Below are 23,862 nucleotides of genomic sequence, written 5' to 3'. Positions count from 1 at the left end.
AAGAAGGAGAAGAAGAAGAAGAAAGAAGAAGGAGGAGGAGGAGGACGGGAGGGGAGGAGGAGAAAGGGAGGGGAGGAGGAGGAGGAAGAGGAGGAGGGGAGGAGGAGGAGAAGGGGAAGAAGAAGGAGAAGGAGAAGAAGAAGAAGAAGAAGGAGGAGGAGGAGGAGGAGGGGGAGGAGGAGGAACCGGGGCCGGTCCCTCCCCGCCCGCCCCGGCTCAGCCTCTTTTCTCTTCCCGCCAGGCAGTGTTACGTCACGTTGCTTGCGTCACGCCGGCTCCTCGCGGGTCTTGCGGCCCCCCGGAGCGGCGGCGGCTGCAGCAGCCCGAGCGCCCTGGGGTTGCGGTGCGTTGCCACAAGCCCGGCCCAACGTCCCCCACGCCGACGTCTCCTTGCACAAGTGCGTCCCGGGGGGGTCCCCGGGTACTTGTGCATTTGCACAAGGGGTGTGCGTCTGCCGCGGGGGTGAGCACTAGGTGGCAGCCGGGACCTGAGATGCACAGAGCCAGAAATTAATTCAGGTTTTCTTTTTCCACTCCCACCCAAGAGATAAAACCTTTGCGAAATGTGATCCCGACCGTTGGTGGCTGCAGGTGGCCGTGTGTGTGCGGAGATGTGACCTACCTGCTTTCCCCCCCCCCCCCAACCTCCAGCCCTGCAGACTCCATCCCCTGGGAAGCACACGCTTTTTAGAAATTAAATCCTCAGCAAGTCGCTACAGGAAAGGCCACTGAAGGGGTTTTTAATTAGGTCCAAATATCATCTAAAGTTTCGTCATTGCTTTCGCAAAATCGTGCAGGAAGCTCCCAAAGCTTTGCACGTCAGCCGGGCTGTCTAGTTGTCCATGTGTTTGGGGGCTTTCATGCATTTGCTGTTTGTTGAAATTTTAGCGAGTTTCTTTGCAACCCTGAGAACAAAGCCTGGATTCTGCTGCTTAACAGAAGCAACATTTCTCACCCATTCAGCTGAGTCCCGGAGCATGGACTTTTTGAAATATGAAAGCTCAGTTTCCAGGGTTCTCTATAGGTGCCCAGTACATTATGCCTGTCCCTGCCATGCTCTATAACGCCCCTCTTCGATATTTGCATGTGAGCGATGAACTCAATCTCCCGTATGTGCTTAGGGCCGTGGATGTGCTGCCGGCCGGGAAGCCAAACTGCTCAGAGATGTCATTGCCTGATTGTCCCTCCTCGAGGGAGCATCACCAGGGGCTCGGCTCACTCTCCAGCACTGGCTTTTACCAAGCACGTAAGATCTTTGCAACCTCAACTCCAGTGTTTGGATTTGGTGGATGGTGGGTTAAAAAAGTCACGGGTGGAAGGGATAGCCTGCTTTGCCTCTTGTCCCGCTGCCATGTCCGTATTCAGCAAAGTGTTTCATTACCTAACAACGTTGAACTGTTGGGCCCAGCTCCAGCGAAGCATTTTAATAAAGTTAGGGATGTAAATAAAGCTCTGGACCCAAGTGAAGTTCAGTCTTGATTGTCTCTGAGCCTTCTCCTCCACAGCTTATAGCGTACCAAATACCAAACGGCTCATTCCTAGAAAACCTAACTTTTTGCATGCAAAGCACAATGAAGGCTCTAACGGGCACCAAAGCCTCTCTCAAAGCTGAGGGCAGGCTGTTGAAGAACCATCTTTGCTTGCAAATCCAGCAGTGAGGAAGTCGCAAGGGTTCATGCAGATGCAATGCGGTGTCACCCTTCATGTCACCCACAGAAGACGTGGGAACCTCATCATCTCATCCCCCCTTGCCCTCCGTCGGCATCATTCCCAGGAAGGAGCCACCCCGAGGTGCCTCAACTGTCTTTTCTCAGTCTCAAAGTGACTGATGATAAAATCGCCTCCTCCTCCTGCCCCAAGGCTTTGTTCCAAGCCAGGAATAAATTCCCATGCCAAGCGAGACGTGCCATTACCACCCCAAAACAATGCCAGGCAGAGAAGGAGAAAGCCAGAAAGCCTTCCAGAAGATATTCCCAGAACTAGCCACCCTCCCCAGTTTCACTGCCAACTCCCAGTTGCTCTGACTGCCATCCAGCCACTGGTTTGGCTGCACTTTTCTCTGCTGGATTTCAGCGCTTAGGAGCCTCTCTTGCTAAAAAACCCCTCAAGTCTCCAACGAAGCTACATCCAGAGGATGATGAAGTCACCTCTCCACGTTTGATTTAGCAAATTTAGCAAATGAAGGTCCTCCAGCTCCTCCATGCAAAGCTGTTTCTCCAACCTTCAGGTGATTTTTTTGGAGCCTCTGCTGCACCTTCTCATATTTTAACCCCCTCTTGAGGTGGGAGCACGAGTAGTTGCAGAGACCTGTTAGCCGTGCTGCTGGAGCTGCACACAGAGAGGTATAACTTCATGGTGGGGCTGATTCTGGATTCAGTCTCTATGTGGCTTTGGGCAATCTTTTTGTGGGTCTAAAATGGGAACAAATACTCCTTTCTCTGCATACTCTGGATTTTTGGAGGCAAAGATGCATCTTTCTGAGATCTGAGTGTGCAAATACCTTGAAGTGAACTGGGTCTTGTGTGTGTGGTCATTGCTCTGGCTAAATGGTTGCCAAAATATCTGCCTGCCTGTGCTATTTGTGGAGGAGATGGTGCTTTGGATCAGGACATGGAACAAGCAGGTGTCGGTGTTAAGAGGATAATTCCTTTCGGGGTGGAGACATTGTAATTAGAGGTTACAGTCTCCTTTAAATATATTATTTGGATCCAAATACGATTGCTAAATCCCTGCAGGTCTCATTCATCAAAGCCTTATAAGTACAGGTTAATTCCTTCCTCCTGCAGTGTCTCTTGGTGCCAGCAGCTTTGTGGTGGAGCTCCACAATGCCAACCGAAGCCATGAAGATACTCTTCCTGCTGCTGCTCCTTCTCCCCACGGTGTCCCAGGCTGCTGCAGGTAAGTGTAAATACAACCAATGGGCATTTCTGTGTTTGGGAAACAGGGAGAGATTCTGTAAATGGGGAATGAACTCGTGATACGTGCACAGCGGGTGTGATAATTGACATCGAACCTGCCTGCCTAGCACTGAATAGTCCAACTCCAGTTAGCCATTTCAGTGCGAAGGGGAGAGAGCATCACAGTTTGCAGAACTCGCGAATGCTTTCAGACGTGGCAGCGAAACTCAACGGCAGGTTGACGACCTCCCTGAGATGCCGCTTGTGCTATCTGCAGATAGAGCTGTTGCAAACAGGGGGACAGGCTTTCTTCACGCTTGCAAATCCAAGGAAAGATGCTTACCAGCTCTTTTTCTCAGTTACAGTGTCAGACACTGTGACGTGTCGGAAGATCAAGGGCGAGTGTGCGTTCCTGCTGTGTCCCTTGTTTAAGAGAGCCACCGGTACCTGCTACAATGGACTGGCAAAGTGCTGCAGGCCCTTATGGTAGCGGTAGGGTAGTTTTGTCCTTCTTTACATGGGTATGTGTTGGGTTTGGTGCTGTCTTTCCTCAGAGCTGGTGGAAGTTACTTTTGCATGTGGCCACGTGCCTGCTCTTCACTCGCGTATCCACACCTGAGAAATCACTGCGTGGCACATCCTCATCCTCCGGACCCTGTCCCTCCAGTGTCACCAAGGCAGGGTTGAAGTGGTAGCCTGAAACTGGGCAGCTCCTCTGCTCTCCCTGCCAAGGGTGGTTCGCGGTGGGAATCAGGAAGATTTCCTCCTCGCGTTGGGATGTGTCCCGTGTGGTGCTGAGGTACCACAGCGAGCCTCATCCATCCCCTATGCTCTCCTGAGGTAGACCACCTATGGAGCCCTGATGGCCTCGGTTCCCACCCTGGTGTCCCAGGGGAAGAGCACAACACATTTTCCCATCTTCCCTGTAGGACTGCTTTTCTCTTCCGTAAGACTATTTATTTCCCATATCCCCTTATAATTATCTCCAGAGAAGGTCTTTTACCTTCCGCCTTTCCCATCCTGTATCCTCAGAAGATGTTGTCCTGGCTCGGTCATCCGTCCAGCTTCTCAGAGGACACCTGGCTGGTTCAGACCCTGTTCTGGAGGGGAGGTCTGGTCAACTCTCATTTGATTCATTTGACATCATCTATCGTGATACAGCAAGGGCTGGAGCCTGAAGTCTTCAGGGATGCTCTCTTGCAGGCTCCGCAAAATATCTCAGCCTTCCAGTATTGAAGTGATCTGTGCTCTTTTTCTCTCCTCTAACACGTATTTGCTGTGTCCAAAGAGACTGTGGTTCGCAAACTATTTGAGTTTTGTAAAGACCTAATAAAGCATGAGTAATAACACCAAGCGCTTTAAGCAATTAATTGGTGAGGAGTGTTTTAATCCCTCCGGTTTCTGAGGTCTAGGGCCAAGGTCCTGCGGATCTTATATCCAGCCACATCTCATCGGCAGGCGTCTCCAAAACCTGGGAAAGGTTTTCTAGGTCATCTCCTACCTGAGCCCAAGTCAAGAGGAGGTTTGATTAACTCCACAGTCAGGAAGCTCAGATTTGTTCAGCCTGGGGAAGATGGCTTAAAAAAATTTCATCAGACATCTGTGCTGCTTCTGGTGTAGCAGGTTCTCTAGTCCTGCATGTGCATGGCAGCTGACATAATTGCATAGCACGTTGCTACCGCCAGAGAAAAAAATCATTAATAATAGTAATCAAGCTCTCCAAGCCCAAAGGTGCTATTCAAACCTTAATCACTCCTTCCATCTAGGGATTTGAAGGTCCTTTGTACTCGTGAACTGAGGCTTGCACCACCCGTAGGAGGTGGCCGAGCAAACAGAAAGTACCTGCTGTTGTGATTAAGCCATGCTCTTCCACCAGGGATTAATTTTAACCCTTGAAGTTCAGGAATACGGAATAATAATAGCAGAAAGCAGGTGTTTGGTGGTATGCCAAAAAGTTGCAGTGACTCTCACGGGGCTGGCTTTCAGGAATAATAAGTGAGACTCCTCAGTGGTTGTATAATCATTGCAATTAGGAAATCGAGTGCTTTACAGTCTATGCAAGAGTTGCTACTCATGTTGCACTGATGAAGAAACTGGGGCGCAGAATGGGGAAGCGCCAGCAAGGTCGTTGCCTCCTGGTCACCCACGGCCAGGAGGAGGAGAAAGATCTTGGGACTTGTGCTTTGGCATCCTAAATGGTTTATCCCCTTTGAAAAGAAATGCAGGCATCATTAACAAAATAGCATGCAAAATCATTCTTAATTGACAATTGATCCTTTGGTGTAGAGCATGACTGCTGGCCACCACGTCCTGGAAATCTGAATAGCCATGTCATGGCTATCATGTGGCAGGCACAGAAAAAATCTCTTCTTCACAGAATTCAGGAAGATTCACTCCATGGGAAAGATGGACAATGTAAGAGTCAGGTCTATACAGAGCTGGAAATTCCTTCATCGTTTGAAGGAGGTTCACAGCCTGAGGCTCAGTGAAACCCAGCGAGAGTGGGGATTTGGACAGCCCATGCTTTACTCATCCAGTGGACAGGAAAAATGAGGATCATCAAAACCACCTGCACAGCTACATGCCCCGATAGCACTGCCCCTGTGGAGAGGAGAGGAGATAGTAAAGGCAAAGGGAGTCTTGGTTTGCCTACAGATCATTTCACGTGGACCCAGCTGGCCCTCACGTGTTGAACCACCTGTGTGCTCTTGTTTTAACCAGTGTTTTGCTACACACCCTAGCTGCAAATATTTCGCAACACCTTAGAGAAGGGTTTAAGCAATAGTCCCTCCCTGATGGACCCAGATAGCGGGTCACATCTTTTGCAGATCATTCCCCTGCTCAAGGGGATGCAGCAGAGCAGTTGTGAGGGGTGATTGTGGATGATGTTAGGAGATGCAGAGATCAAATTTTTGTTGCAGTAAAAGGGTAATTCTTAGAACAACTAGTCCTCGCACGCACAAGAAGAGTTGCCTTCCTGGATTTGGTCATGAGTGGTGCGAAGGACCTAGTTCAAAAGTTGTTTGTGAGAGCTGGTCTGTAAAAGTGACCACAGTACGATTAGGCTTAACCGTGTCACAGGACCAAATACATTCAATAGGTGAATATTTAATCTCAAAAAAGTAAAAATGAGGAAAGAGAAGTACCAAAAGGAGCAGTCCAGAGGAGCAAGAAGCCTGCGGGTGGCCTGAAAGCTGTTAAAATGGCTGTGCTAGAAACCTCAGTAAAATATTTGCTTTGACTGGGAAAGAAAACAGAGAGATCTAAGAAAAATCCCTGTAGGGCATGAAGGGCAAGTCAAGGTAGGCTCTCGCAGGGAAGAGCTCAGTGGTGAACAAGCACCTGACAGAGGAGAACAGCAACTCCCATAAAACATGGCAGGTCAGATTCAAGTAAGAAAGAAGGCTAAAAAGGAAAGTGAAGATCCCTTTGCAACAGACGCCCGAACTGATAGCAGAAATGTCTGTAAATGCATGGAAAGCAGGAAGCCATTGGGGGAGTTCTTGATGAGAAAGGAGTAGGAGGAGTCTTAGGGGTGGTATGCTGTAGCTCAATATACTCTTCTGTCCATGGCAAGATAGTAAAGGCTATAATAAAAATAAAATTGCTGAGCACGGCCTGTGAATTTCTGGACGTTGCTGGCACAGGAGGCTCTGCAGGTAGGCAACACCAGCAAGCCCAAAAAGGGTTAGACAAATTCATGGACAGCAGGTCCTTAAACGGGTAGTGAAAGGATGGGCGAGGATGTCTCCTGCAACATCCCTAATTTTGCAATTATGGATGCTGGGGCAAAATGGGAGGACAGGCCCACAGATAGTGCCCAGGCTCACATGCTGTCCCTGAATAGCAGGGAAGACATGGAAAGAAAAGGCACAGAGAAGCAAAGAGAAGACAAGGAAAGGGGTTGCAAAGAAGAAGGAAAACCAGCATCCAGAGACAGGCAAGGGAGGGTACTCAGTGTCTGGAGCCAGGCTGGTGGCAATATGCTGCCAATTGCGGTGTTTAATTGCAAGCAATGAATCTGTAAACCATTTTTGTGCTCAGTTATGAACTGTGAATGAAAATGTGCAGCCCTTGGAAGAGCCTGTGCTCTGACCCGCTTGATGGCAATGCCCATGCAAAGGTCACAGCGGGGACTTCAGCTGCTGAGAGCTTCCTCATGGAGAAACCTCTGAGAAACACCCTGATGGGATTGCTCACACATCCCTCGGTTTTGAGTTGGGTGCCCATTGATGCGAGCCTCCACAGGATTTGGCTTTTGCGGGCAGGCTGAAATCCTTTCCACACTCAATTCATTAACTATTTAATTAATTCAGTTGCTCTCTGGATCATCTGTCATTGGATGGCTTTGCTTTGCAGAACTGTTACCCCAGTAAGTCCCTGTTTTGCCAGCTGTGACACCTGAGTGTTGACAGACTCATCACTCACAAGACCTAAGCTACTGCTTCATGCTCTTGGACGTGCAGAAACTGCAGTGAGCCCAGGGCAGGCAGCGAAAAAAGCATTAACCATAAGTAGGTTAGCCTTGAGGTCTATAAAACCTTCTGCATTTGGAGAGAAACCAGGAGCAAATATATTCATGCTAAAATGGCAAAAGCAACCAGAGCAATGTCTTCTACAGTTTAAGACCGTATTCTGCTCCTCACTCTGCTGAGAGGCATAAATCAGAAGAAACTCTGCTGAAATCATTGCACCAACTTCTGACATCGTGAAGATCAGAATCCATCCATGGCTGAGCATGGAAAGACTCACCAAAAGGAAACGCTGCTGATCTTCTAGCCGCCGCCTTCTTGATAGCCCATTGCCAAAAGGTCCCAGGGTCTAATCCTGCTGGGCACCAGACACTTGAGGCAGAAGGAGGCTTTCCCCTCTTTTCTACGCAAGATGCACACTGGAAAATCTGCCACAGATTTGTTGAGGCAGAGATTACTTTCTCCTCCTCTCTGGCAATATCGCAGTGGTCCAGGAGGCTGTGCTGTAAGGCAGCAGGGCTGGACTTATCATCTCCTCTGACGAAGGAGCTGCACAACCTATATATCTGCTTCTGAACTGGTGGCCAAGATCTGCCTACGGGCATTGCAGAACACGGAAGGCACATTTGTACCACTATGTTACACACACACTTTGGGGTCCTATGAGGCACCTAAAAACTGCCTTTTCTATCTCTTGTCCCTCTGTGCCTCAGCCTGGTGACACCACGTTGCTCAAGTATAGATGATAAGCAGCATTGCCTGACCTTTTGAATTAAGTGAGGAAAGCTGGCATAGCCTTGCAGGTCCTTTCCAGGCATATAGTATTGGGAGCATCCAAACACATGGCAGTCCTTATGCCTAGTCCTTGAAATATAGAAGATGGCAACTCTTACTCCAGTATCTCCTTGAGAAGGTAGACCAACAGCAGCAGAAGCTACAGAAGAATAAATGCAAACTCCTGCCCATGTCTGACAACTTCACCCAGCATTTGTTTCTTGTTCAAACTGACCAGGGTTCATACCAAAAAGGAAGGTCCCTGGAAAACCAGCATGAGGGAAAATGAAAAGGAAGATTTAAAACATCACGTCAGAGGAGTGGTTTGAGTAATAATTTCCATAAACAGATGTGGCTTAAAATGTCCTACGTATGGTGGAGGTAATTAGTACTGAAAATGTGTTGGTGCAAAAGTTAAAAAATATTTTGAAATATATTGCAATATTTTGAAAGCGATACCTCGGTTCCTCATAGGAGGACGGTAACGGGGAGGATTCATTGGACCTCCCTGATGCTCCCCAAAACCGTGGGGATCGTCTGATTGGCCACCAGAAGGCTGTGAAGATCAAGCGTCCTTCATCACCCTCCAGAAACAGCATAAAGCCAAGCTCTGCTCCTTCATCTTAATGCATCTGGGTGGCTGACACTGATCCAAGGACTGTTCCAACCTAGAGCCTCCTCTTACCTGGTAACGACTGAAATCTTCTCATTATTCAGCCTCTCTTAAAGAGTTCTGTCCTTCTTAAATGCGCTGGAGACTTTATAACTTTCACATATAGCTGCATTTCACTGTTATAGCCTTAACCGTGCAGTGACTCCAGTCTATCAAGAGTCAGTTCTACAGATTTCAAGTATCGATAAGGGAGAAGAGTTTTTGTTGGCTGCGGAAAGAGAGCTGAGAAGAAATGCAAACAGTCATGAATTTATCCTGGAAATCATGTAATTCTTGAGGTGAAGGAAAAGCAACAGCCTCTAAGCAAGAATAGGGAGAAGCTGCATTTTAACTTACTGTGAAGGAATTTTTTCTGCTTTTTTTTATTAGAAAAGCTTGAGAACACACATTAGGTTGTTTTCTATAAATACAGTAAAAATTGTCTTCTTTTTCTTTCGGAATTAACAGCTTTAACTTCCACAAGGCAAACCAAATTTATTGCAATATATTGCAAAATATCAAGCAATCTAGGATAATTAATACATTATAAATAACCATACCTGGTTAATTAATACATTAATTAAAAGGGGCTTTAAAATTGTATTTTTCTGTGTGGAAGCTTCTTCCTGTGCCACGATCCTATGTATGCTCCAGGGAACCCTTAGGTCAATAGACATTACTATAAAGAAAATGTGCAATACCTCTTCTAGATAACACTTGATCTTGAAGAACATTTCTGTATGTCACTTCTCAGCCCACTATGATTGTGCAGGGACAACCCTCTTACTAATGTCTCGGTCTCCTCTCTCCATAGTGACGGGAGTTCCCAGTCCATCCTCTGCCATGAAAATCCTTTCCTTTCTCTTTGCTCTCCTCTTGGTGGTGTTTCACGGAGCTGCAGGTAAGGTGTAAATGAAGATGAGGGGCTATATAGAAGAAGATATTGGTGTCTTATAAAGGTTCCCTGTCCCCTTTGGGAAGTGGCCAAGCTGCCTCCTGCAAAGAATCTTCACACACATCATCAAAACCTGTTGGCAGATTATAGATGATATGTAAGATTAGCAGGCAAACACTCCAACCATCAGTTCAGTGCCTTTGCCACTCCTCTGAAAATCCAGTCTGAGTTGAAAACACTAGGGGCAACACCAAAATTACCATTCAGCGCCAGCATTTTCCCCATGAAAGCTTGCAGACTCACACTTAAATCACTTTGCCTCTGGGTCACCTTAAAACAAACCACTCAATCAAATATTCTGAAGCCACACAGGAAAAAAAGGAATCTGGTCCCGTGCTTTCCAAATATCCTTTCCTTCAGGACCTTGTACTTGGGGTGGGGAGGCTGAAGAGCATGAGTTAAGACTGAAATGCTACCGGTAGCTTCTGCTCAGTGCAGAAACCTGTGCAACTGTAAGTGGTGGTGTAAGGCTGTGCCTGTTGTGGGGATGCAAAGGAGTCTGGAACCCCAAACCCACCTTATTGTCCAGAAAAAGGGACTGTGTTTCAACACCATCCCTGAAAATGGCACAATCTCTGTGGGAGCAGGAGGGAAAGTGCTCTCCGGGGAAGTAAGGATGGGACAAGACTGTGATGAATTGCAGAAGACCGGGAACATGGGAGAAGTGTCATATATGCTTGTCTGATCTTATTCTTACCTGGGCATCTGCTTATGGCAGTTCTCATAGGCAGGACGGTGGGCAAAGTGTTCCTTTGGTCTGTTTTATGTCCTTATTTGACCTACAGATACACACAGTGGATGTTTGGGCTGTTTTCAGTAAGACCTATCTTCTGGGTATACTAACGCAAGAAATTTATCTTGAAGAAAGTGTTTCTGAGAGCTGGGACTGCTCATAATCACCTCTGCAATGTCCCACAGACAGATAGTTTGGGACCAGAAGTGTTTTATCGAGCCTTCCCAGCACTGTTTTATTTCTGCCTGGGATTTTCTGGGTACTGCCATGTGTGCATGCAGCACACCACTCACGTGCTGTGAATCTAACACACTAGGGATGCGCTGGATTTACTGTACATGTGTAATATTCATGGTCTGTTTGCTGGAACAAGCGCTCCACTTTCTGGATATGCTGGACTTAGTGTGGTTGCATGGATGAGCTGTGAAACTGGAATTAATTGGTTCATGTTCAGTCAATCGGGTGCATCCGGAATGCATCAGCCTGCCAGGCTACATCTCTATTAATCAACCAGACATGCTACCTAGTTGTTAGTCTGCTCTCTAGGGTAATTTTGACCCCTGACAACTAGCACTTTCACGGATAAAACCTGTTCTGGGAATAGCACAGGCTGGTAGCCATTCCCAAAAGGCAATTTGAATGTAGATATCCTATTTTAATGGGGAAGAAAGTTTAGCCATATAGATAAGAGCAGTGCCATGCTGCTCAGCCTCAGACCCAGAGGGCAATGCCTGGCATGCTCTGTTTACTAGCATGGAAGTGGTCATTCTGCATGCACTGTTGAGTTTATCCGTGTGTGGGGGCCATCTATATGGACTACAAGACACCAGAACCTATTTTGAGACATGGGTGAAATTTGTAGGGAGGGAAATAGGCCAAATCTATGGAAATCCAGACGCACAGAAATCCTCATCTTTCTGCCCCTAGAAGTGGCAGCCTCCCAGCTGAGCTGGTGCATCTCTCCTTAATTAAGACCTACAAGACTTTAAGAGCTGGCAAGTGTCCACTTACTCTTCTCTATCAGGTCTCTGGTGTTTGTCCCTGAAATCTGAGTTCCTAAGAAAGTCCTGGGCTTGGACACACAGATCTTACATCTGAAGAAGGGGTTAGAGCATTTGCTCGATCGTTCTGCCCACAGACCTCCTCCTCTGAAGGTTGCATTAGGACTGTCATGACTTTGGGCACCGGTGTGGCATGGTGTCAGCTCACAGGAATTTAGCAAAATACAAAACCCTGCCAGAAACAATTGTCTCCTGCCTTTTTTTTTTTTATGGTACAGGCTTTGTAAAACCTCCAAGACCTTTTATACGATGTGGATATCGTGGGACTTTCTGCTTCCCTGGGGCATGCCCTCGTGGCAACGTTCATCTGGGGATATGTCGTTCGGGGCTGTCTTGCTGTAAATGGTAAGTTTAGGATTTGACTGGGGCAAAGATGAGTTTCCAAATTTTCAGTTAAGTCCTGTGTAGCAGGATTTTCTCCATCAACATAAGCCTGAAAACCCTGAAATATTCTTTCCTTTCTGTAGGTTGTAGTGTGGTTAATTGCAGAGGATCTGCAGGGATCTGGGGATGATCGCTTTTTACATCATTGGATTCAGGGTACCGTTGTACCGGTCATCAAGGATTTGTCATTCTTCTTTCAATAAAAGGAAGACCTGGGGACATTGTATGGCTGCCATGTGTGGTGCTGTCACTCATTTCTCTAGAAGTGTTATTTCCTTTAGAAATTTGAACAAGAATTTTGAAATCAGGTTAGACCTACTGGGAATGCGTAGTTTACCAAAATATTTTCACCTCTTGGGTTGCTGATCGAATGAGTGCTGGCATGTTCTCCACCCATGCCTGCTAGGAATCCTCTGCCGTGACCAAAGCTGGGGTTAGTCACGGTTTCTGTAGGGAGCACAAAAGTTTTCTCCAGTGTGATGCATCCGAAAACTTTGGGTTCCCACCTCCTGGTCCAGAGCTTTCAGACCTGGGAACAGCATCCTATTTCATTATAGGAACTAGGAAGGACACACTGAGCAAAACAAAAGGAGGCAGGTGACCCCACTTTAAAATTTGAAGCCTGGTTTTACCTTTAGTTATTTTGGCTGATATAAATTTGGAGTAAACCTGCAAAATTCGTATCAGCTGCAGTAGCGAATCAGGAGATGGGAATCAGACCTACGACATCGCTTGAGACAATCAGACAATGTGTACGAAAGGCCAATACCCCTGCTACTACAATCACTCCTCTTGCAAGAGGTTTCTCCTGTCCTGCCCTGAACCCTAATAGAAAACTCAGAAGCTGCAGGTTGCTCAGTGAGCTCCTGTCTCTGCAGCTGCTCTTGCATGGTCAGGAGCATCCTTGTGCAGACAAATCAGCCTTTGGACTACCACTCGCTGTCCAGTAAATAGTTTTCTGCCCTGAGACTAGTTGGCAGGGCAGAGCTCATGCATGTACGGCCAAACTCAGCCTGCAAAGCAGGACAACCTCAGCCTGTTCCCAACTGTCCTGTGCTCACGCTGTCTCCTGAGTCCTGCCCGGCTATTGCCAGGGACTGAACCCAGGCCAACGAGCACTGTGCCAGAGCAGCCCTGGGGCTTAGCACAGGCCAAGGACCTTTCTGAAACATCAGACTGGATGTAGCTACCTCTTCCCACAAGCAGAGGGAATTTAATAGCAGACATGGTCAGGCCGAGCTAGCTGCTCTTAGGACACATCTTTGGGGGTAAGGGGAGTACATGTATCTCCGAAATAGAGTGGGAACTGACCTCAGCTCTCCCATGGCCTGTGTGAAGGGCAGCATTCAGGGATGCTCAGCAAAGGTAGGAGCAGTAACGGTTGGCTTTTGAAGGGAAACGACCAACCCAAGTGCCTACATGCAAAGGACTGACTCAAAGCCATGAGCTTGCCGTTTGTTGCAGAGCATCTGGACTCCCTTCAAAGCAGATGTTTCTGCAAATGACTCTGCCACCATTGAAACCACAGCCTTGTGAAGGGCAGGAAACTGGGCCAACGGCCACCTTGCAGGGATCCCCCTGGATGGAGACCTGAGGAAGTTGCCAAGTGGAACCAAACCAGCAATTTACGGTTTATGTCCTAAGAAGTTTTGCACAATCCATGGTAGGTGAGTGTTTCTTTCACAAACTGGAATGGCACAAGATGTTTTGCTCAAGGGCTGAGGACTTTGCAGAGACAGTTCAGCCCTTATTATTTTAGATTCAGCTCTGGAGACAATCCAGTGTCTGTAGCCAGCATCAAGCACAACACTGTATCATCACGCTTTTAGCTCACCGCCACAAATAGCTGCCCTTGCATTTATCGCTGGGGAACGGCTTCAAGAGCCAGCTTAGAGAGAAACGCAGGCTGAAACCTCACCCCCGAGGATCCATGCTGCACATCTCCTCCCTGCTTCTTACCCCAGTTCCATCTCCCCACCACTCTGTGCATGTTTGAACTCATCTGACAGCTCTTCCCAGGAGGTAGAGATGCTGCTGAGGATGGAATAGAAAATACCAGACAAATAACATCAGAACTGGTGGAGTGGGACTGTCCGTGCCATGACCAGATGCAAGGGTATGCAGCTAAATAAGCTAAAGCTTATTTTAGATACACATCAAGCCCTTGCTGGAATGGCTGGTGATGCAAAATCACAGTTTGTGCCACTAGGACTCTATTACCTCCCCCAACGGTACTGCTGTCACTCTTTTAGCATGGCCCCTCTCTCTCTGCGCAGGTCTGAGAGACAGCACTGTTTCATGGCACAAAGGCATGAAGAATAGGAGATCTGCTTGCCCCAGCAGCCCTCTTTGCACATGAAGCTTCACTGGAGAAGACGGAAGCTCCCATCACCTCCCTGGAGGCACAGCAGTGCTAGCAGCACTGTCTGGGGCTCTCTTTTCCATAGTATTTTTTTCCATAGTATTTTTGCTCAGTCACGGCTGCTCGGTGTGGCCTGACATCCATCAGAGAGCTGATGAACATGGATCAGGACGTGGAGTTGTGAGCCTAGCCTGACCTCAGGGTCAGGGAGTTTTTAAAGTGGGATTCGCCAAGCCTATTTTGGACATCACCATGAGGATGAAGTGATTTGTGCTCCATCTGCTGTGGAAGGAGCAGGAGGTGAAGAGCCCAGCCCAACTGCTTCATCACTGCAAAAATCTGCGTGTGGCCAGCTGAGTCCTGCCCTTGGTACGTATTGACAGGCACTCTTGTTTCAGCTGTGTCACCTCAGTCCCCTTATGCACAGCAGCAGGCACTGGCAAGCTGCTTTGCTGAGCAGGATGGTACCTTGGAAGAGCAATGGCTGGTGGCCTCCTCCTGAACCCTCCACAGCACCCAACCTTGTGTCACAGGTGAGTCCCTGCAAGAGGACATCTGTCTCCCAGCAAAGTCCAGGACCAACCTGCTGGGTCCATGGCTTCTTCCAAACATGCAGTGGCTGTCTTCCACCATTTCTGCAGTGGTTGGATCACACAGGCACTTGGCATCTTGACAAGGTGGGAGAAGGAAAGGCCCAGCTGCCAACCTCCACTGCCAAAATCCCAGCCCCTGGGAGGTGGGAGGATCACGAGTACTCTTCTGAACATCAGAAGAGGAAACCCAAAACTCAGTGTCGTGGTTTAACCCCAGCTGGTAACTAAGCACCACGCAGCTGCTCACTCACTCCCCCCCCCTGCAGTGGGATGGGGGGGAGAACCAGAACAAAAAAGGTAAAACTCGTGGGTTGAGATAAGAACAGTTTAATAGAACAGACAAGAAGAAAAAAATAATGATAATAATATTAATACAATGACAATAATAATTATAATAAAAGAATTGGAATATACTAAACAAGTGATGCACAATGTAATTGCTCACCACTTGCTGACCGATGCCCACTTAGTTCCTGAGCAGCAACCGGCCCCCCCCAGGCCAATGTCCCCCAGTTTATATACTGGACATGATGTCACATGGTATGGAATACCCCACTGGCTAGTTTAGGTCAGCTGCCCCGGCTGTGTAGCTTCCCAACTTGTGCCCCTCCATCCTTCTTGCTGGCTGGGCATGAGAAGCTGAAAAATCCTTGACTTTAGACTAAACATTACTTAGCAACAACTGAAAACATCAGTGTGTTATCAACATTCTTCTCATACTGAACCCCAAAACATAACACTATACCAGCTACTAAAAAGAAAATGACCTCTATCCCAGCCAAACCCAGGACGCTCAAGCATGCAGCACAGCCCCCTCCAGACGGGCAAGGACTGTCACTTGTCCTGGTGGCATGCTGATCCTACAGCTACAGCCAGAAAAAGGGAAAAGGCCTTGGCCCAATTTTTTTCTGTCTGCTGAGCTGTCATGGCATCAGAACCGCAGGAGGTGATGGACTGGGAGCAGCTGCATCTGGTGGCCAGGCTCCTTACAGAGCTTCGTTAAGGTGGCAATTAACTACATCTCTGTGCTGTTGCTCTTCAACACGTGCACTAGCTCAGTTTTGGGGTGGTGGATGAAATAAGAAGCTGTACTGAGTGCCCTGCTCCTGACCACCATGGCAGAGAAGCATTGGCTGCCAAGCTATCCCCCTGGAAACAGACCTGCAAATGTTTTATACAATTTCCCTCACTGGGGAGAGAAATTGAGGCAGGAAAGAGCAATGAAATATGATGAGGCATTGGGATAAAAGGCATATTCTTGTAACCACTCATCGAATATACATTATGCATGAGTATGTTTTTAATATTTATATATACACACATATATACAAATGCTTGATGAATCTCCAATAAGGCTGAAAAAGTATATGAAGATGGCACCATCGATACATTGAGAACCAACAAAGGGTTACATACAGCAAACTCTTAACACAACAAAGTCACAATTAAAGCTTGTCATTCATGGGATTGCCAGCTGAACGGAGATGTCATCCCATGTGGCATCTTCCCAGTTATTTTCAAGTGAAGCATAAAGAGCACGCTTCACTTGGGGGGAAGAATACAGAGCTCCTTTGTGTTGTGAAAGCAGATTGTTTGCCAAGGTCTAACGAACAGGGGTGCAGTGTGTCCCAAGAGGTGTCCAGCAAACCACAGCACCGAATGGCCCTTACGCAAGGCGGGATGACACAAGAACCCGGGCTGGAGGCCTGGGAATCCTTCTCAGAGGTGTCAGAAGAGGAAAGCGATGCTGCTTTTTCTCTGGCGGGGGGAGAAACAGGAAAAGGAGCTTTTGGGCTGGACTTTCTGAGGTGTCAGCCATCCCAAGGGACACTTTGCCACGTGGAGAGACCAGCTGGCTGGGACCAAACTGCTGCTATCAGGAGCCGAGAGGCTGCGGGAGGCTCCTACCCTCTGGCTGTTGAGCGTGTCCTCCCACTGGTGACTGGCCACATCTCCTGGACGGGCTGTCCCCTCTCCTCGGTCCCATCCTGGTGCAGGTCCTACACGACCCGCAGGCAGGGACCCTCCCGTTCATCTCTGCCTCCTTTCTCTTCTCCCCAGAGCTGTGACCCCGGCGGCGATTCCCAGCCATGCGGATCTTGCCTCTCCTCTGTGCTCTCCTCCTCCTGATGCTCCAGGGAGCAGCAGGTAAGAAACATGTGGGGGAACATGGACGATCTGTCCTTTGTCATATTTTGTAGGGAGGATTTGCCAGCTGAGATGATGAGTCACATGTGACTTCTGGTTGCTGTGGCATCTCCCCTGGGGTCCCTCACACCCCATACCTTTAAGAAAAGGCTCCTGCTGCAGGTCCTGCAGCTGGGACTGGAGCTGGGACCTTGTAACAAAGCTCTTGCCCTCCAGGGATGAGGATTTGCCACCTTCTTTGTACACCCTGGCGCATGCCTTTCTGAGTCGGCAGCACTGGGCAAAGCAGCCCTGCTGGAGAGGAGGAGGAGAGAGGAAGGCAAATCCTGCTCCTACCCTCCGTGTCCTCCCTTGTGCCAGGAGGGAGACAGCAAACCTGTTGGAAAGCCTCTCCCAGAGGCTGATGAGAGATGGTAGCGTGTGCTGCCCATCCCAGCGCCATAACATCACCTTGATTTCTGCTTCAGACGTCTGCCCGGCTGTTCGTGGCAGGGGACTCTCAGGGGTGGGCTAATGCTGGCCACGCAGGGACCAGGGGCTGAGCTCAGCATCTTGGCAGAACCGCGCCGAAGGTCTCCTCTTTCCGCACTCTGCAGGGCTGTCCCTTGCTCGAGGATCACCCCAGGACTGTGAGCGCCGTGGGGGCTTCTGCTCTCACGGGTCGTGCCCGCCGGGGATCAGTCGCGTTGGCATTTGCTCTGAGCAAGACTTCTGCTGTCGGAGGTAGGTTCAGGGCTGCCCGAAGGGCTGAGGATCCTTTCTGTTGGGGTTAGAGGTGAGGCTGTTGGAGAAAGAGGGGGGAATATGCAGCCCAAGGGCACGGGGACAAACCTGAGCCCTCACTGCTGCCCTGGTTGGGACAGGCACTGCCAGACTTTTCCTCCTGCAGACGATGGTATCCCTGATGGGCTCCTGGCTCCCCGGCACCAATCTCCGAGCAGCCCTCTGAGACCGGCCCGTGCCCTCACAGCGTGGTCGGGGCGATGCTGCGCAGAGGCACCACGCACCGCCAGGAGTGGTGGCAACCCTGGACAGCCAGACCATGGTCCTGCGGGAATCCCTTACCCCAATGTCCCCAATACAGGGTGGTTTGCATTCCCACTGCCAAGGGGGGTGTGTGTGTGTGTTCTTACAGAGCGACATGCAGGTGTGCATCTCTTTTCTCTGTGTGCAGGGAAGGACACAGAAGAAGGGATGAATTCCCGATAGGCATGGACCCACAAAAACACACTCAACCCACCCTCACCTATCCCCTCTCCAGGTTGGCCCTGAGCTACAACAGCATCCCCTCAGTGTGGGGGGGGGACCCACAGGGACCCCAACACCAGCCTGCCCTCTCAGCAAGGGCATCCCTGCACCCCACATCCAGGGTCAGGGTTGGGGGGGGTTGCTATGAACCTCTTAACTTCAGTGGGTGCCTGCTGGTTGGCCATTGGGTCCCAAGGCAGGTCAGAAGTCCCCATGGGGCTATTTCACAGGACATGCCACGCTGGTGGCCTTGGGTCCATCCCCAGCTGTGGGACTTGGGTGCATCACATCAGGAGGATATTGTGAGGTCCAGCAGTAGCCACGGCGGGGAGGCTGGAAGTCATCCTGTCCCTGAGGAAACAGGAACCAGTGGCCAGACCAGGGGACCACTCAGGAGCTTGGGATTGAGTTGGGGGTCAGCACTGTGGGGACGGCTCAAGACCTGGGGCTGGGCTGGGGGCTTCAGTTAGGAGCCCATGACCAGGCTGTGGGTCAGCATCGTGCGCGAGCCTTGGGGCAGACCAACGATGCTCAGCTCGGGTGGGCCATGGGGGTAGCCCCTGCACTGCCTTGGGGCAGTCCCTATGGGGGCTGGCAGGGCAGGGGTCATTCCATTGCCCCCAGGCAGGGAGCAGGGCAGTCCATGTGGGGCTGGGAGCAGCCTCAGCCTGGGGCATTGGGTACCTTTGTGGGCACGGGCCAAAGGCAGGCTGGGATGTCATCTGTGGGTCAAGGATCAGGTCTGGATCAGCAGGGGGCTAAGCTTCAGCTCTGGTGAGGGTCCAGCACAAGATCTCTTGCTCAAAGCAGCTCCATTGGGCAGGGGTTGGTCCCAGCCATGGCCTCCCTGCAGTGTGGGCTAGAAGCCCTCTCCACACCATAACCAGTGGCCCTTGGCTGGCCCTGGACTGGTCCCGAGCCTGGTACCAAACCTCCAGGAGTGAGGATGCTCCCAGGACATTTACACCTGCAAAGATACCACCACGGACACCCAATCCTCCTTCTATGGATTGCTGCTGGGGGAAATCCCCATCATGCATCTCTCTGATAGATGGCACCAGACCCTTGGTCTCTGATGTATCCAACCTCAAGAGCCTTTGTATCTCCAGGGTCCGACTCCCAGAGCTTTGGTCTCTCTGGGCACTGGACCAGCGCGCTTGGTGCTCTCTCCCATACCCAGTACTCTGGCTTGAAGTATGCTAGAGGAGTGCACAACCACGCAGACACACCAAAGACAGATTGTTCATATAAAAGTTAGTTAGAAATAAAGTTTACTAGGAATATATGACAGATTATGGTGATCAGATGTAGGGCATGGCCAGAGAAGCATATTGACCAGGAGCCTGCTTACATGATCCTGGTCCCTTTCATCCCTTGCTACTCTTTGTTTTTCATGGCCTGTTCCTCCATGACCCACCTTGATCTTTACCTTTCTGAAGCATGACATAATTCCTATATAACCACAAAGTCTCTTGATCAGGTTCACACCTCCAACACCTAATAAGTCCTTTTCAGCTTCATTCAGCAGTATCCCTTAGTCTGCATAGCTCTACACAGAGACTTTCTTCTATTGAACCACATTTGTGGGTTTTGTACTAGAAACAATATCAGGAGTTGTATTACAACAATACCAGGAGTTGTAATTCAACTAAGTGAATAAATTCAGACAGAATTGGGTGAGCTGCCATCTCACACAAACGCTTTTCCTCTGTTCACTGTCTGTTTATCTGAGTAGCCATCAGAAAGGTAGCCTTATGTTTGTCACTTCTTGGCATGTCTAATGCAAATCACCTTGACAGGGATGAAACTGTTCTTGTAATGTTAAAAGGAGAGAAAAGTAAAATATTTTGCATGATCATGCATGCCACACACTACCTGCTTACTAAGTAAACTGAGAGGAAAGGAAGAGACAAATATTTTATCCTTTTATGGGACTGGTTGCTACTGGTGTCTACACCAACCAGTCTGCTTTGTCCATCCCAGGCAGTTCATGCTGAGCCACCGCAGCCCGTGTGCCTGCTGGAATGCATGAGGATAACGGTGAAAACTGCAACAGCCCCCAGGAGGCAACAGCCCCCTCAGAGAGGGAGAAGGTGCAACCCCACCACCCCCATGAAGATGGGTCACTTGCTGATTGGCCAAGGGGAGATGTGTCGGCAGGAATAAGCGCAAGTCCCACCCACCAGCAATGGTATAAACCCAGGGTGTTTTGCCTGAAACAGTACTCCTTGGACCCAAGGGCACCTGGACACAAGTGGTTCCTGTTGGGTTTGTTGCTGCCTGAAGACCAAGACCTTCCTCAGGTAGGTAACTGCGGGGCCTCTTTCTGCACAGCTGCCCATTCAGCTTCTCTGTTCAAGTGCCATCGCCCTAGAGTCATCTAAACATCATCTACTTTGGTTGGATACAGCCCCTCTGTAGTTTGATATACCACAGTGTTCAGGCTGCTGCACCACCTGGGATCCTCTGTGTCCTTAGTGCCTTGGTGTCCCCCTCTGCAGCCCCGTGAAGACCCGGGATAGGCGTCAGCCATGAAGATCCTGTACCTGCTCTTCCCCTTCTTCCTCCTCCTGATCCAGAGTGCTGCAGGTAAGAGGGGAGATGGGCTGAGGGGTCAACCCCCATCAGTGGGGCTTCTCATGTCCCCTGAAGTGACCGCGTTAGTTGGAGTGAGGCAAAGGCCGGGGAGGGACTGATGAAAAGGCGTTTTCCGAGTGCCCTTCCAAGAGGACATGGACTGGGGGTGGAGAGAGCCCCTGGAAATAGAAGCCTGGCGTCTCCTGTGGGTCAGGAAGGGGTTTGGTTTCAGGCTCCAACCCTGCACCCAGCTGGTCCCCTTTGGGTGTCCCTGCACGATCTTTTGCCCTGAGTAGGGTTGAGAGGGAGCCCCAGGGGCTCGTTGGCTCCGTGGGTTGCGTGGGGCACACAGCGGTCCCTTCTTGTCTACTAGTGTCTCAGCTGAGTGTCCCAGAACCTCACTGTCCCAAGCCACGATCCCTGCAAGGGCCGGGCAAGGGTTTTCCATCAGAGGTCACTCGAAGGCAGGGCACAGCTGGGACAGGGATGTGGATGGGAGGAGTGCCCCGCTTGTCAGCTCTGCTGGTGCAGACAGTGGTGGACACGCAGCGGCGGGGGGCCAGCACGGCTCTTCCCCAGCCTCATGCTGGTCCTTCCCAGTGTCTGCTCTTGCACACACCCAGTTTAGTCTGAAAGAGTCCTCCGAGGTGAGATGCGTTGCTGCTGAAGATGCAGCTATGTTGAGGTTGAAGATGAGCCCGTATACTGCCCTGAAATGCAGGGGGAATGTCAGCCTTTCTGCAACAACACACTGCTCTCCCAGAAAATCACCTTGATTGTTTTGCATGTATCACTCTACACGGAAACAGGAAACCCATTCCGATGCAGACGACAAGGGGGACACTGCACTCTTGGGAGGTGCCACTACCCTTCAACACCTGTTGGAATATGTTCGAGATCTCACATATGCTGCAGAACGTAAGATCTAGATTCCTGGCTGAGGAAAGGCTTTCCTCCTTTGTCCACAGAAATATCTGCTAAAAATTTCTTTTTAGCTAATGCCTGGTAAATACTTTCCTGCATTCATGGTTTGTGGGAGAGGCCCAAGAAGGAAGGCAAAGGCCTTTGTGGGTTTGGAGGTGCCTGCTGTGGGGCTGAAGGAGCCCAAGGTCAGCCAGTGTCTCCCCACTCCCCTTCAGTCCCATGGGACTTACTCAGGCTTTGCAGAGGGCTCTCCCGCGCTAGCAAAGAGCGAAGCATTCACTGTCCTTGGACAGCATCAAGGACTTGATCCTGGTTTTGCTACATCTGCATAGACTTGGAGTCAGGGCTGCCAACGCTAATAGAACACGGGTCCAAACTGTTTGCAATAAGGACTAAACTTCAGCTCCACTGAGCCTGATTCTCTTGCATGTAGACTTGCTTTTCATCACAGGGGAGATGGGAGAGAGTGGGAGGAAGGGAAAAGTAAGTCACAACTGATGGGCTTGTCTGCTTTCTTCATACAGGATCTGGGCTTGAGACCCTGGACTCTATAAGCAGGACGTGCCCCTCGCTTCTGGCTCCTGGAACCATCTCCCGTTGTCCTCTCCCCTCCCTGCCGGCTCCTGGAACCATCTCCCGTTGTCCTCTCCCCTCCCTGCCGGCTCCTGGAACCATCTCCCGTTGTCCTCTCCCCTCCCTGCCGGCTCCTGGAACCATCTCCCGTTGTCCTCTCCCCTCCCTGCCGGCTCCTGGAACCATCTCCCGTTGTCCTCTCCCCTCCCTGCCTCTGCCGTCCCCAGGTGGTGTGACAGCAGGAGTGGAAGCGCTGCTGCTGCTGGGTGCCCGGGTGCTGGTGGGCTGGAGACATCCCACCATGGAGCCGGTGTCGTCTGGGCAGAGGCTGCTTTTCCTGGCTTGAATAAAGATGAGCAGTTTGGCATTGCAGCGGGTGGGCCGTGTGGCTGTTTCCTTGGGACGCAGGGTGCGCTGCGCCTGCTCTCTCCGGGGGGGTGGTCGGTTGGGGGATGCTGGGCCAGGGTGTTTGCTGTGGGTGTGATGAAGCTGCTCCGCGGATGCTGCCTCCTGGGAAGCGGGAGCCCTGTCCTGGTGCTGCCGGCCACGGGCGTCCCTCATCCCTGGCAGCTCCGGCCTCCTGTGCAGGACTGTGCTGGGTGGTGTGTCCGTCCCTTGGGTGGGCATGGCCAGGGCTGCCCACCCGACATGTCTTGAAGGTCCTGCTGCTCCTCCTTGTCCTGCTCCAGCATAATGCAGCCCTTGCTGTGAGCTGTGTGGGAACTGTGCTGCTCCACACCCCGTCCCACCAGGCAGGAGGAGGAGGAGGCCATGCAGCTCCTGCTCCAAGTGACCTGTGAAACGGGTCCCTTTGACTATGGCCTGGAAATGTCCACATCTGTAGTCCCGCAGGGAGTGAGCAGAGTGTCTTCTCCTCTCTGCGCACCTGAAAGCAATCTGGGATGACAGCGCTCTGCTCCATCAAAGGCAGCGACCACTACCTGCCTGGAAAAGCAAACCTCATGCTTTAGGTTCCCTGAGTGGTTCAGTACGTGTGTGTGTCCATGCACGTGTGCGTAGGGGAGCAACTAGCGATCCTGGCTGTTTTGGTGAGGGCCTTCCCTTCCAAGAAGGCAAAGCCTTCACTGCCATGGCTTTCCTGAGCTGAGGAGTTTGGTGAGGGGCGTTCAGATCATCCCTGCCTGCTGTGGCCTTTCCTCCGGGTGCGCTCACCTCGCACTCTGTCGAGCCTGCAGCAGTCACCACGAGCACCCTTCAGCTCTGCAGCGCGAAGCTGTTCCACTGCCCCAGGGGCTTCTTGGCCCAGAACGTCTTCAATCAGCCTGATGGCGTTGTGGACACTCACCTCATGACTTTCAGAATGCGGACAGGGAGGAGAGAAAGGGAAAGAGGAAGAAAAAGAGAAAGACTGTCTCTTATCTTGAATAGATTCCCTTCTCTGTTCTCCGCCATGTGTAGGGCGACTGACACGGAGGGAGTGAGCTGGGAGATGGGCATGCTTCTGTGCGTTCATCAGCTCATACAGGTGTATTCCTGCAGCAGTTAGTA

General features: G+C 50.4%; 2 protein-coding genes across 3 annotated transcripts; both read left to right on the top strand.

Moving 5' to 3' along the window:
* The first annotated feature begins 2,784 nt into the window (after positions 1 to 2,784).
* On the top strand, positions 2,785 to 12,154 carry LOC104315191 (gallinacin-4). Its single transcript, XM_069805575.1, has 5 exons — positions 2,785 to 2,898; positions 3,257 to 3,389; positions 9,610 to 9,696; positions 11,763 to 11,889; positions 12,012 to 12,154. Exons 2-5 carry the CDS (start codon positions 3,353 to 3,355, stop codon positions 12,016 to 12,018), a joined length of 258 nt encoding a protein of 85 aa, XP_069661676.1. The 5' UTR covers positions 2,785 to 2,898; positions 3,257 to 3,352; the 3' UTR covers positions 12,019 to 12,154.
* A 4,373-nt stretch (positions 12,155 to 16,527) lies between these two features.
* On the top strand, positions 16,528 to 22,725 carry LOC138689687 (gallinacin-5-like). 2 transcript variants are annotated; one of them, XM_069805574.1, is made up of 5 exons: positions 16,528 to 16,821; positions 16,945 to 17,031; positions 17,628 to 17,754; positions 20,781 to 20,868; positions 21,666 to 21,772. In XM_069805574.1, exons 2-4 carry the CDS (start codon positions 16,974 to 16,976, stop codon positions 20,812 to 20,814), a joined length of 219 nt encoding a protein of 72 aa, XP_069661675.1. In that variant the 5' UTR covers positions 16,528 to 16,821; positions 16,945 to 16,973; the 3' UTR covers positions 20,815 to 20,868; positions 21,666 to 21,772. The 2 variants fall into 2 exon arrangements, with proteins under 2 accessions (XP_069661675.1, XP_069661674.1); XM_069805573.1 differs by lacking the exons at positions 16,528 to 16,821; positions 16,945 to 17,031; positions 17,628 to 17,754 and adding exons at positions 17,938 to 20,582; positions 22,305 to 22,725 and having other exon boundaries at positions 21,666 to 21,774.
* Positions 22,726 to 23,862: the final 1,137 nt, after the last annotated feature.

Source organism: Haliaeetus albicilla, chromosome 18, assembly GCF_947461875.1.
Source record: "Haliaeetus albicilla chromosome 18, bHalAlb1.1, whole genome shotgun sequence".
Lineage (NCBI taxonomy): Eukaryota > Metazoa > Chordata > Aves > Accipitriformes > Accipitridae > Haliaeetus > Haliaeetus albicilla.
The sequence above is the reverse complement of the archived record's forward strand: the minus strand, read 5'-3'. Positions and strand labels throughout refer to the sequence as shown.